The sequence below is a fragment of the Myotis daubentonii genome, chromosome 5 (assembly GCF_963259705.1).
Source record: "Myotis daubentonii chromosome 5, mMyoDau2.1, whole genome shotgun sequence".
NCBI classification, from domain to species: domain Eukaryota; kingdom Metazoa; phylum Chordata; class Mammalia; order Chiroptera; family Vespertilionidae; genus Myotis; species Myotis daubentonii.
In genome coordinates this window covers 89300652-89313083 of record NC_081844.1, presented here as the reverse complement: position 1 = coordinate 89313083, position 12432 = coordinate 89300652, and the positions used below count along the sequence as shown (strand labels likewise).

The 12432-nt window shown below is 43.9% G+C and overlaps 1 protein-coding gene across 7 annotated transcripts in view; it reads right to left on the bottom strand.

Moving 5' to 3' along the window:
• FBXO38 (F-box protein 38) overlaps positions 1–10976 on the bottom strand; it is a 57080-nt gene extending 46104 nt beyond the window's left edge. For 4 of the 7 annotated variants that reach the window (XM_059698808.1, XM_059698810.1, XM_059698812.1 and 1 more), the window contains exons 1-2: positions 10828–10975; positions 2400–2593 (exon numbers count right to left, since the gene is read on the bottom strand). In XM_059698808.1, the coding sequence (XP_059554791.1) occupies positions 2400–2527 (128 nt within the window). In that variant the 5' untranslated portion in view covers positions 2528–2593; positions 10828–10975. Of the gene's footprint in view, positions 1–2399; positions 2594–4683; positions 4705–10827 lie in introns of those variants that run through there. The other 3 variants (XM_059698811.1, XM_059698813.1, XM_059698809.1) reach the window with 2 other exon arrangements.
• Positions 10977–12432: the final 1456 nt, after the last annotated feature.

Genomic DNA, 12432 nt, shown 5'->3' with positions numbered 1-12432 from the left:
TACTGCTAACTTAATTTACAACCTCCATAACTTAAAGGTACGGAAAATTTTCAGAAACTATATAACTACACATTTTACAAACAATGAAAAATATTGAGTTTAGTTTTGCCACTAAAACATTTTCCCCAAAATCATTGTTATGCAAAGTATTTGCCTCAGTTAATATTATACTCCCTTTAAATACAAATAGATCAGTAATCACACGAAGTTTATCTTACATCACATTTGCCCTCAGAAAAAGAAATGTTATTTTTTCTTCACAGATACATAGTCAATGGGCTGGAGTTCAAAAGGCAGATCAAATACATTTTAGAAAAGATGTGTTTAACATGGCACACACAACAAAGATTAGGTTTCTTTTAAGGAAGACATAGTTTTACTTATTTCATGAAAACATGCTAAGTAATTATCAAAAACTAAAACACTGGTCCTCAGATAAAAACGTCAGAAGCTTAAAAATAAGTCTTTTTTTAGAATAAACAGCTCATACCCAATTTAAGTATTCAGCTTAGTTCACAGTTCTTTACATTCTGCCAATGTGCTGCATGTTTTTTGCATTAGAACCAGAATAACATCCTTGTGCTTGACTCCAACCCTTCCATTTTAGTATTCTGTTTGAACTGTATAATGTTATTTGATCCACTCTCAACTTAAAATACGATCCAATTTTGATCATAGTATGTCCTTCCATCATTCACAAACGTCTAACACACATGCCTGGAAACAACTTTATCTATGATTTCTTCTGGAATTTTAATAGCTTTATTGTTTATTTCATTGATGCACTTAGAATTTAGTTGTCAGCTATGAGATAAGAACATGCTTTTATTATTTTCTCCAAATGGCTTTCAGGTTGTGACATCATCAATGAATAATAACCCACATTGCTTTTCCTCAGTGATGAATACCAAGCTTATTATAAACAAGATTCCCCACATATATTTGAATCTACATATGGAGCCTACATATGGAGTTCTATCTATTTTACCCTACTGCCAGGATATCTTCTCCAATTCCAAATCTTTAATTATTGTATATTTTTAAATGTATTTGAATATCTGATAAGGTTACACTCTTTTTTCAAAAAATTTTGGCTATTCTAGTAGACATTTTTCTGTAAGATGAACTTTAGCAGTTTTTCATTATATTAAAAAAAAATTGGCCGAAACCGGTTTGGCTCAGTGGATAGAGCGTCGGCCTGCGGACTGTAGGGTCCTGGGTTCGATTCCGGTCAAGGGCATGTACCTGGGTTGCGGGCACATCCCCGGTAGGAGATGTGCAGGAGGCAGCTGATCGATGTTTCTCTCTCATCGATGTTTCTAACTCTCTATCTCTCTCCCTTCCACTCTGTAAAAAAATCAATAAAATATATTTAAAAAAAAAAATTGGTTATTTTAATTGGGCCCCTATTCCCAGAACTAAACTAACAAAAACTGCACTATGTCACAAAGTAACAAACTGAAGATGATAAAGACTAATACAAATTTATATTAGAAAATAAAAATAAAGTATCCATGGTTCCCTAAAGTAACTCTACTTCTTAAAAACATCTAAATTTACAAATATTTAGTAATTTTTAAAAATTCAAATCATCTCCAAGAACTTCATATGAAAATTTACTCTAGAAAATAATCTAAAATAATTGAAAATTCAGATGGTTAGAAAAGTTCACTAGAATTGTGTAAGAGAAAAACTGTAAACAATCCAGATGTCAGAACATAAGGGGTAAGGTAATTATGTCATAGGAATAGAACACAGTGACTAAAACGATAATTGTGAAGACCATGTAGCAGTATGAAGCATTTAAGCCATGCAGTGTGTGAGGTGCTTTAAAAGCATTATCTCATTGAATCCTTACTCATTGGTCCACAGCTAGTAAATGAGAGACTCAGGATTCAAACTCAGGTCTCCAATTCCAGAAACAAAGCATATTAGGATTTATTTATTGAATGGATCATGACTGAAGTAAGAGAGCAGGGGAAACTAGAAAGACAGGTTATTTTTGTTGATGTTGTGAGTTTTTTGTTTGTTTGGTTTGGTTTCTTTAACTACTGTTATAATGCAATTTGGATAAAATATAATTCAAAAAAAGATTCTGAAAAAAGTTCATCACAAAATAACTTTCATGTGTGCACTGCATATGGTAATGATAGGTATTATTTCACAAAACTTTTGACTCAACCACTTACATATATCTGCATACTGAGCAAAAATGTGTTTCTCAATGTGGGTTGTAGTAAAAAAAAAAGTCAGAAATGCTGCCTTTCCTACACAGTGATATAATAACAAAAGTCAACAAGTCTTTTAGTCAAAAAGAATTCCAAGAAGCCTGGAAGGTTAAAAGAGTCTAGAAAATATCTGTCCAATAGAACTTTCTGCAACAAAAGAAATAATCTTACCTAAAAATATGGCAAAGCACTTCATGTGAAAGCTGATTCATATAATCTTTTGTTTCCTCTGATGCTGTTTCCTCAGGGATCTCGTTATTCATGAGACATCTTTTAACACTTTTCTTTCGTGGACCCATCGCTGCTGCGTTATCTCCAATATAGAAGAGCAAATCTCCCCTCTTGGTTATTTGAATTCAAAGTACCTGAAAGCAAGCAGAGAACAAAGGAGATTAAAGTAGCAAATCAGATGCAGAAATTATCCCTATAAAACCTAGATACTAGTAAAACAACATTTACTTTAAAATACAAAGATAGCCGAAGCCGGTTTGGCTCAGTGGATAGAGCATCGGCCTGTGGACTGAAAGGTCCCAGGTTCGATTCCGTTCAGGGGCATGTACCTGGGTTGCGGGCACATCCCCAGTGGGGGATGTGCAGGAGGCGGCTGATCGATGTTTCTCTCTCATCGATGTTTCTAACTCTCTATCCCTCTCCCTTCCTCTCTGTAAAAATCAATAAAATATATTTAAAAATAAATAAATAAATAAAATAAAATAAAATACAAAGATAATTACAATGGTACAGATCACATCCAAATTAATAAAACTATTACACATAAGGCACAGAACATAGTTTTCTGAAGAATAGTACAGAATATACAACAATTATTTAGAATGAGCAAAAATCCAAGGAACCAGGAGTCTTGGATTCTAATTTGTATTCTATTGCTTCTTAGCTAACTTACTCAATTTCACCAAGCATCAATTTCTTCAAATATAAGGCAAGAGCTTTCAGTTCCCAGCCACTTGATTGCTACTCTCATCAACTGTACCATAATATTGCTCTTGTATCCAATCCCACTGGCTTTCAGGCCTCTATCAGCCCTCACCTGGGCTATAGCAATGGCTTCCTAAATGATATCCACCACTATAATGCAGGGCCTGGAATAAAGCCTGCCACACAGTAGGCCTATCTACACTAATAAAAGAGAAAAATGGTAATTGGCGTACGACGATACCCTTTTCATTGGCTACTCAGGGCTATATGCAAATTAACTGCCAACTAAGATTGGCAGTTAACTGCCAACAAGATGGCGGTTAATTTGCATATGTAGGCACAATGCAGGGAGGCGAAAGGGAAAGCAGGAAGAAGCCCCCTGCCACTGACAGTGATCGGAAACCCATGGGGGAGCTAAGAGCTGGGGGGCAGGGCAAAGGCAGCCCTGGGGCCGCCTTTGCCCTGCCCCCCAGCCATAATCGGAGAATCAGGCGCCTTTTCCGCCCTGGCCAGTGATAGCAGGAAGTAGGGGTGGAGCCAGCGATGGGAGCTGGGCACGGTCGAAGCTGGCAGTCCCAAGAGCTAGGGGTCCCTTGCCTGGGCCTAAAGCGAAGCCCACGATCGTGGGGCCGCTGCAGCTGCGGGTCCCCGTTGCCCGGGCTGGACGCCTAGGCCAGAGGCCTCAGGCCTGGGCAAGGGGCAGAGCCTGTGATTGGAGGGTGATGGGGGTCAACGCGCTGAGGGCTCCCAGTATGTGAGAGGGGGCAGGCTGGGCTGAGGGACACTCCCCCCCCCCCACACACACACACCCAGTGCACGAATTTCGTGCACCGGGCCCCTAGTCTATACTAATAAAAGAGAAAAATGGTAATAGGTGTACGACGATACCCTTTTCATTGGCTAATCAGGGCTATATGCAAATTAACTGCCAACTAAGATTGGCAGTTAACTGCCAACAAGATGGCGGTTAATTTGCATATGTAGGCACAATGCAGGGAGGCGAAAGGGAAAGCAGGAAGAAGCCCCCTGCCACTGACAGTGATCGGAAACCCAGGGGGGAGCTAAGAGCTGGGGGGCAGGGCAAAGGCAGCCCTGGGGCCGCCTTTGCCCTGCCCCCCAGCCATAATCGGAGAATCAGGCGCCTTTGCCGCCCTGGCCAGTGATAGCAGGAAGTAGGGGTGGAGCCAGCGATGGGAGCTGGGCATGGTCGAAGCTGGCAGTCCCAGGAGCTAGGGGTCCCTTGCCTGGGCCTAAAGCGGAGCCCACGATCGCGGGGCCGCTGCCGCTGCGGGTCCCTGCTGCCCGGGCCAGACACCTAGGCCAGAGGCGTCAGGCCTGGGCAAGGGGCCGATCCTGCGATTGGAGGGTGATGGGGGTCAACGCCTGAGGGCTCCCAGTATGTGAGAGGGGGCAGGCTGGGCTGAGGGACACTCCCCCCCACCCCCCCCACACACACCCAGTGCACGAATTTCGTGCACCGGGCCCCTAGTAATATATAATTTGCTGAATAAATGCTTACCATACCATACTCTACACTGAAGCTAGTTATCATTGGACAACATTCCTGATTGCCTCCGAAGTGAAAAGAGCAAGATGTTGTATTTGCATAAAAGAAAAAGGACAAATATGTTTGTGTTGGCATGGGACATTTTTGGCAGGATGCATGATAAAATATTAACAGTGGTTACCTCTGGGGGAGTAAGAACAGAGATTTAGGAAAGTAGAAAAGGGACTTTTACTTTTCATATTCTTCTCCATTGTTTGAAAATTTTAGATTGGTCATGTGTAGCTCTTAAAAAACACAGAATGACTGAATCAGCCTGCAAGAAATCCTAGTTTCTAGGATAAAATCTTTCCAATGTGGTCTCAAGCCACCTTTCCTATCTCACTTTTCAGTCCTACCACTTGCTCCTCAGGACACTCACTCCAGCCACACCAACACCCTCAGTTCCCTTAAACCATCATTGATCTTTCATCCCTAATAACCTATTGACTCCCGACTAGGAAGTCCTTCCCTTCCTTATTTTTTGGCCTAAGAAACCACTAATTTTTGTGTTTTCTTTAATCTGCCTTCAGAATCTAGTTTAAATGTTAAGTCCTCTGTGAAAACTTCTCCCTGGGAGCTTCTACCATAGCAACTTGCGTAATATTTTATTCATCATCTCTCTGCCAGGAAAAGAAACTCAACCTCCTGCCTCTAGGTGATAACAAGTCCTTAGCTCATAATAAACCTTCAAATGTCTGATGTATGAATATCCATCAGTCCTTCCATTACTCATATGCATCCAGCAGCTTCAAGGCTGCTAAGAACCGTTTCATGTTCCTATTTGCTACCATGGCACTCAATGACCTCAGCAGCAAGCCTATAACCCTGCAAAAATGTAATCAGATGTTACTCCAATAAGGACACATCACAGCTACCCTGCAGCATGTAAATGACTCAACAAGACTATTAACGAGTACAGAGTAATCCAACCATGAGTTAATTCTCTAGCTATCATATTTTAACGTTTCACCTTTAAAAGAATCTTCACAACTCTGCTCTGGCCAGGGAGCTCAGTTGGTTAGAGCAGCGGTCGCCAAGCAGTGGTCCCTGGACCACTGGTGGTGTGTGAGGTCCGAAAGGTTGGCGACCTCTGGGTTAGAGCATCATCCCTACAAGCCAGGTTGTGGAGCTTCTGCGTCAGAGTACATAAAAGAATCAACCAATGAATGCATAAATAAGTGAAGCAACAAACTGTGGTTTCTCTCTCTCTCAAAACTCAATAAATTTTTTTTAAAGAAATCTTCTCAATTCTATTCACTCATACCATACTGACTCTTCATCCTTTAAGTAAAAATCCTTCTTAGCCAAATCCACACCAATTCATAATTTACCCCCTCATCTACAATCCCACCTTTTATTGTCCCTTTATATTTGACAATTCTGTGGTTTTGTGAGTCAGATTTAGTAGCCCCAGTGTACAACCTACATTTGAATTTTTTAAACCAAATTGAATGCATCTTAAATATCATTGAGTTTATATAAGTTCACTAGTTTGGAACTCAGAGAAACATTTACTCACTAGATATAACATTATGCACATCATATAGATGTTAGGTCTTCCAGAAAGCCCACAAAAATCTCTTAAACCAACTGTAAGCATTAACTCTACACTAAAGGGCCTAAATTAGCAAGATTAACAAAACTTTAGGTGAGGTTATATGTATATTTCCCATATCGTGCCTAGAATTAAAGACTTGGTCATGTAAGCTACCTACCTGGCAGTGGGTAGAATAGTGTCTGCCCCCCTTACTCTAAGCCTTTGGTGCGGAAAGGACTTGTAGAGGGGATTAACAGGTCAGGACCTATAGATAGGAAGTCCATCAGTCCTCTCCAGTCTAAGTAGGTGCCCCTGGAAATGTTCAGGACATAAAAGCTTCCCCATTAAAGACTAATTTATCTTCCCTTAAAGGACTCATTGATCTCCCCTTGCCGCCACTCACTCTATAATGGACACCAAAATTGTTTTAATTAAAGTTGATTCATCTTCATTTCCGTGAAATACAGCTAGGCCATGCTAAGCATTTCATCCCAGGCAATGAGTAATAGAGGCCTGATATCCCTGTATGAGAAGAAAATACCATGCAAGACATCTCTCTTACATACTCTTATTTCAGTGGAATGAGGAATAAAAGCAAGTGAGAAGAGAAAATTGCCATGACTACCCTTCTATATCTTGGTTTCTTCCTACCCTTATCTCCAAAATATCACCATTTGCCACTTGAGAAACTCAGCGAAGTAGGAAAAGTCTAAAGCAGCAGTAGGTTAAAAGGGAAAGAGGGAAGGGGAGAAATTCCAGTTATCAGCAGTAGATAAAGATGATGCATTGGAGGTGGCCTGCAGAGGAGTCAGGGAGGGTTAAGGAGACGTGAGTATAAATATGTGGACTATAGTTTGCAGCACTAGGGCTTATTTCCAGGGTTAGCAAGTTCTGGGGGCTTAGAGTCTAAATCTCAAAGAAATGTCATTCTGACAATTTTATAGAATCCCAGAATGTTAAAAGTGGAAGGGGCCTTCAGAGACTACCTAGTCACAGAGTTGTTCATTTTTTCTGGGCCACAAACACATCTGAGACTGATGAAGATGCACATCTTCTCCCCAAGAAGTAAACAAATCATACCCAGACTCATGTATGCTGAATCACATACATACAATTTCAGGGACACATCAAAGCTCACCCAGAGGTCCCTACCCGAGACTGGCATCCTCAATTTTCAGATGGATAAATAGTACCAGAGAGGATAAGTCACTTGCCCAAGGGCATATATTAAGTGTCAGAGCTCAGGCTGCGATTCAGACTCCCCAACCCACACTAAATACCCTATCATCAAGTCAGTCCCCTGCACCTTGGCTGCCTCCCTGCACTCTAGAGATATGCCCCAGTGCTTGGAGATGGGCTTCTGGATGCTGTGATAGAACTGCATCTCTCCTTCCATCTAATTTAGGCTCCCACACAGTAGTCTACAATAGCCCTGGGTATCCTACAGTCATTCTGTAGCTGTCTGTTTAGCAGACCTGAGTCACAGGAAGTACCATTTTTGTCTTGGAGGCCCAAGTACACTCTAAGTAGTAAGCCAGTGTTATTTGTGAGTGTTCTTTAAACTAGGGTCCTTCCATAACACAATTTCTCTTAGACATGCATGCTCTTCTCCCAACCTGCCAGTTCAAAGCTCCCCCCATCCCAAGCAAAACTACACTATTCTCTACTAATTCAATTCCTTTTGATTGCTCCCAAATTTATCCCAGTCTTTCAATCCTCAGCCCTCAAGGCTTTTTCCACTTCTTGCACCAACATTTCCTTGCTTACAAAATCAAGTTATTTTCCTTTTAACCCTCCATTTCCATAACAGGGGTTTTAACACATTTTTTCACAATTCCCACAACTGCTGAAACCTATAAAGACCTACATAAATTTACTCCTGTACTCTCTAAATGTTACAACTAAAAACCTTCCTATACCTGTTCCATCTTGTCAACATCTTCTTCCATCCCTAAATTATTCTAATTACTCCCTTCCTCAGATCACACCAGACCCTCCAGGACATGTGTTTGTCTCTTACTACACACTTTATAGGGCAGAGATTAAACACCTTACAACTAACCAGAAAACTAAGGGACTTCTTTTACAAAACGTTCACAATTCTGTATTAATTTCTCATCCCATATCTAATTAATAACAATCCTCTGAAGAAACTTCTTTTCATGATTGCTACTATCTATCCATCCATCCATCCATCACTTAAGTGACCCATCCCTTAACTCAATTATTTATTTACTGCCAACTAAGTGCTAGGGCAGTGATGGCGAACCTATGACACGCGTGTCAGAGGTGACACGCGAACTCATTTTTTTGGTTGATTTTTCTTTGTTAAATGGCATTTAAATATATAAAATAAATATCAAAAATATAAGTCTTTGTTTTACTATGGTTGCAAATATCAAAAAATTTCTATATGTGACACTGCACCAGAGTTAAGTTAGGGTTTTTCAAAATGCTGACATGCCGAGCTCAAAAGGTTCGCCATCACTGTGCTAGGGGGTGACAGACTTTCTCCCCATGAAGCTCAGAGTGGAGATAGATTTTACCACCAGTGTTGTACAACTCAGTCATTTCAATTATTATATCTTAAATTACTTTTCATTATTCTCATAAAAAATACCTTCTCCCAGCCCTAGCTGGTTTGGCTCAGTGGATGCAGCGTTGGCCTGCAGACTGAAGGGTCACGGGTTCGATTATGGCCAAGTGCACATGCCCGGGTCACAGGTTCGATCCCCAGTGTGGTGCGTGCAGGAGGCAGCCAATCAATGATTCTCTCTCATCACTGATGTTTCTCTCTCTCTCCCTTCCTCTCTGAAATCAATAAAAATATATTTTTTTAAAAAATGCCTTCTCCCATTTAAAACTTCCCAGTGTCCTCATTATTCTAATCTATCTGGTCAAAGACTTCTCTGCCCTTCAGGCTTCTAATGCCTTCCTTTAGTTCCTCTGGGCTTCAGCTTACTCCTGTCAAAGTAATCTTACATGTCACTTAATTTGGCCCCATTTCTCACAGTAAAGATTTAGAATGTCTCCTACCGAGGACAGCCTCTCTTTCATAAAGAAATGCCACACCACATCCCCCAAGCTGCTTAGATAAAAAACAAAGCACAAACAAAAAACCAGGATTACAGTAAAGAAAGCGTCAAGAATCATCCAGTCCAACTCTTCATTTTCCAGATGAAGAAAGTGAGGCCCAAAGAGGTAAGTTGGGTTGCCCTAAGTCATCAAGGTCAGAAAATATCACTGCTAAATGAATCGAGGATCCAGGTCTTTTACCTTACCGAAATATAGTTTTCCTTTTTCTCCTATTCTATGCCTTAGAATCTTTTTTTTTACTAAAGTGTGTAACTCCAGGCACACAGTAATTTAAACAAACACACACGAAAGTCTCTATTTTTCACCTAAAGCGGACAGATGATTCACAGCACTGTATATTGTAAAGAGAGGGAAAGAGCTTTACGAATCACCTAAACCAGTAACTGTCAAAAATGAAGTTAAAAATCACAAGCACAGATTTTTCAATCTATATGCCTCCATGTGTACCCTCCAAACCCCACCTTTCCCTCCCCCCAGAAAATCATGGCCTTATGGACCCATTATTCATTCTTCAGTTGTGCTGGGATTATGGGAAAGGGGATTAAGAACCAGTGAGTTTCCTTTGCCAGATGAGAAATCTCAAGTCCATAGCGTGGAAGAGATTTGCCCAAAGTGAACCGATTAAGTTAAGCGAGTTTTACGACACATGAACAAGGTCTCCTCTGTTTCACACCGGTGTGTTTTGCGCTGCTGGTACTGGTTTATAAAACACAGTCTTCAGGGCAGAGAGCCCCAAGGCGAAGGAAGCACAGGGCCCTTCCTAAGAGCCCAGGTGCCCTTGGCGGGCTTGGAGTCTGAAAAGAAACACGGTAGACATCTCGTATCAGTGACCTCCGGGCTACGCAGGATGCAGGAAAGACATGCTTTTCGGGTCTGTCTTCAAGGAAAGACTCTTTGAAAGGGAGCTGGGAATCCGATTTCCTGAGCGAGGAGGGCCAACAGAGGCATCCAACACATTCATTTTACAGATGAGCAACCTGTGCCACAGAAAGGCTCGTGGACCTGGGCAAAGTCACACAGTGAGTCGGTGGACGAAGTAAGACTAGCCCTCGGGGCTGCGGACCCCGAGCTGGCCGCCACGCCAAGATGTATTCATTCGTGGGGCATCCCCTCCGTACGCCGACTACAGGCCTTCTAGTCCCGGCTGAACCACCGACTAAACATTAACATCCTGGAATCCGTGATGCCCGGAATGAAATGGGGTGCCCCTACTTGTCTAGGCCCACAACCCCTGTTTTGTTCAAGAAAGGGCGTGTTCTTGGGCCAGGTTCAAGCAAGGAGGCAAACCCCACAACCAGGGCCTAGGAGGCCGAGAACCACAAGCCCAACCCCTGCCCTCCCGGGAGCGATAGGCCCGAAAGGGGCCCGAGACCGACAGCCAGGAGGTCGGGAGCCCGGGAGCCGCCGTCCCGCCGCCCCCATCCAGCCGATCGCGCCCGGCTCCGCGGCCCGCCTCCCGCCCGCAGGCCCCGGCCACCGCCTACCTACGCCGGCCCTCCGTCTGTTATTGTGGTCGAGAGGGAGGGAAAATTGCGACCGATGCTTCCCGCGGCCCCCACCGCCGTGGTACTTCCGCTTCCGCCGCCGCTCGGGCACTTCCGGAATGTGGTCATCCAGGGCTGGGTGCGCACCGGCGTCCATATTGGGTGTGGGACACGGGCGTCAGTGCGCCGGAGCCATGTTGAAAGTGGCCTCCCAGCGTGGGACACACACACACACACACACACACACACACACACACACACACACACACACACACACCACCTGTCACGTGACACACACTCCTGTCACGTGACAGCGTCGCCGCGGCTGCAGTCCCACGCTGGGCACATATCCTGGGCTCCGGCGGTTGCAGCCAGCCGTTTGGACTGAGAACCGGAAGCCTGCAGTGGGCCATGCACCGCAGGATTTAGGGCAGGACGGAGGTGGGTCAAGGGAGAGTTCCTCCCCTCCCTGCAGAGAGACCACAATCAAGCACTTGACCTGTAAGCCTCAGTCAGCGGTTCTCAACCTGTGGGTCGCGACCCCTTTGGCGGTGGAACGACCCTTTCACAGGGGTCGCCTAAGACCATCCTGTATATCAGATATTTACATTACGATTCCTAACAGTAGCAACATTACAGTTAGGAAGTAGCAACGAAAATAATTTTATGGTTGGGTCACAACATGAGGAACTGTATTTAAAGGGCCAGAAGGTTGAGAACCACTGTGTGAACATGGACATCGTTATGGTCCCTATTTAACCAACCTCTGCAGAACCTAATGGCTTCACACAGTGGATTATGGTTCTGCCGAGCTTCTGCGGGTGGACTGGGCTCCGATGGGCAGTTTCAGTCCGAGTCTCATCCCTGCGCGGCGGGCAGAGGTGCGCGGAGACCGCAGCCGACTTCCGGCCGAGTGGGTGTTGCGTGCTGGCTGCTCAGGCCGGCAGCGTGGAGGAGCTCAGCTGCAGCTGTGGATCCAGGTGCCTGCAGGCGCCCTCGCCCTCGGTGTGGGTTTGTCACAGCCCAGCGCTCGGGTTAGAGGAAGCCCTCGGGAGCGGGGGGCGCCACAGGACAGGCCGAGGTCCAGCCTGGAAGCCCCGAGCCTGCTCTGTCCCATCTCCGGGCAGGGAAGCCACCCAGCCCGCCTGGAACCACGGGAGAAGGAAGGGCTTCACCTCTTACTGACGGAGTGGCAAAGAATGTGTAGCCATCTTTAATTTACCAAAGCACCTCATTTGTTTATTTTTTAATTCTTTTTAGACATATGTAGATTTTATTAGCACAGGTATCAAAAAGGAAGGCTGGGCGCTCCACCCGTAAAAAGTCTTGAGTGCACATGAATGATGCTTTACATGATTTTTTTCAAATTGTGGTAAAAATGTAAGTAACATTCTCAAGAGTAGCATTAAGTATACAGGGTAGGGCAAACATAGGATAACAGTTGTGAGGATGTGAAACACACAGGTTATTCTTAAATTATTATTTGTTATTATAGTACTAGGGGCCCGATGCACGAAATTCGTGCACTGGGTGTGTGTGTGGGGGGGGGAGTGTCCCTCAGCCCAGCCTGCCCCCTCTCACATACTGGGAGCCCTCAGGCGTTGA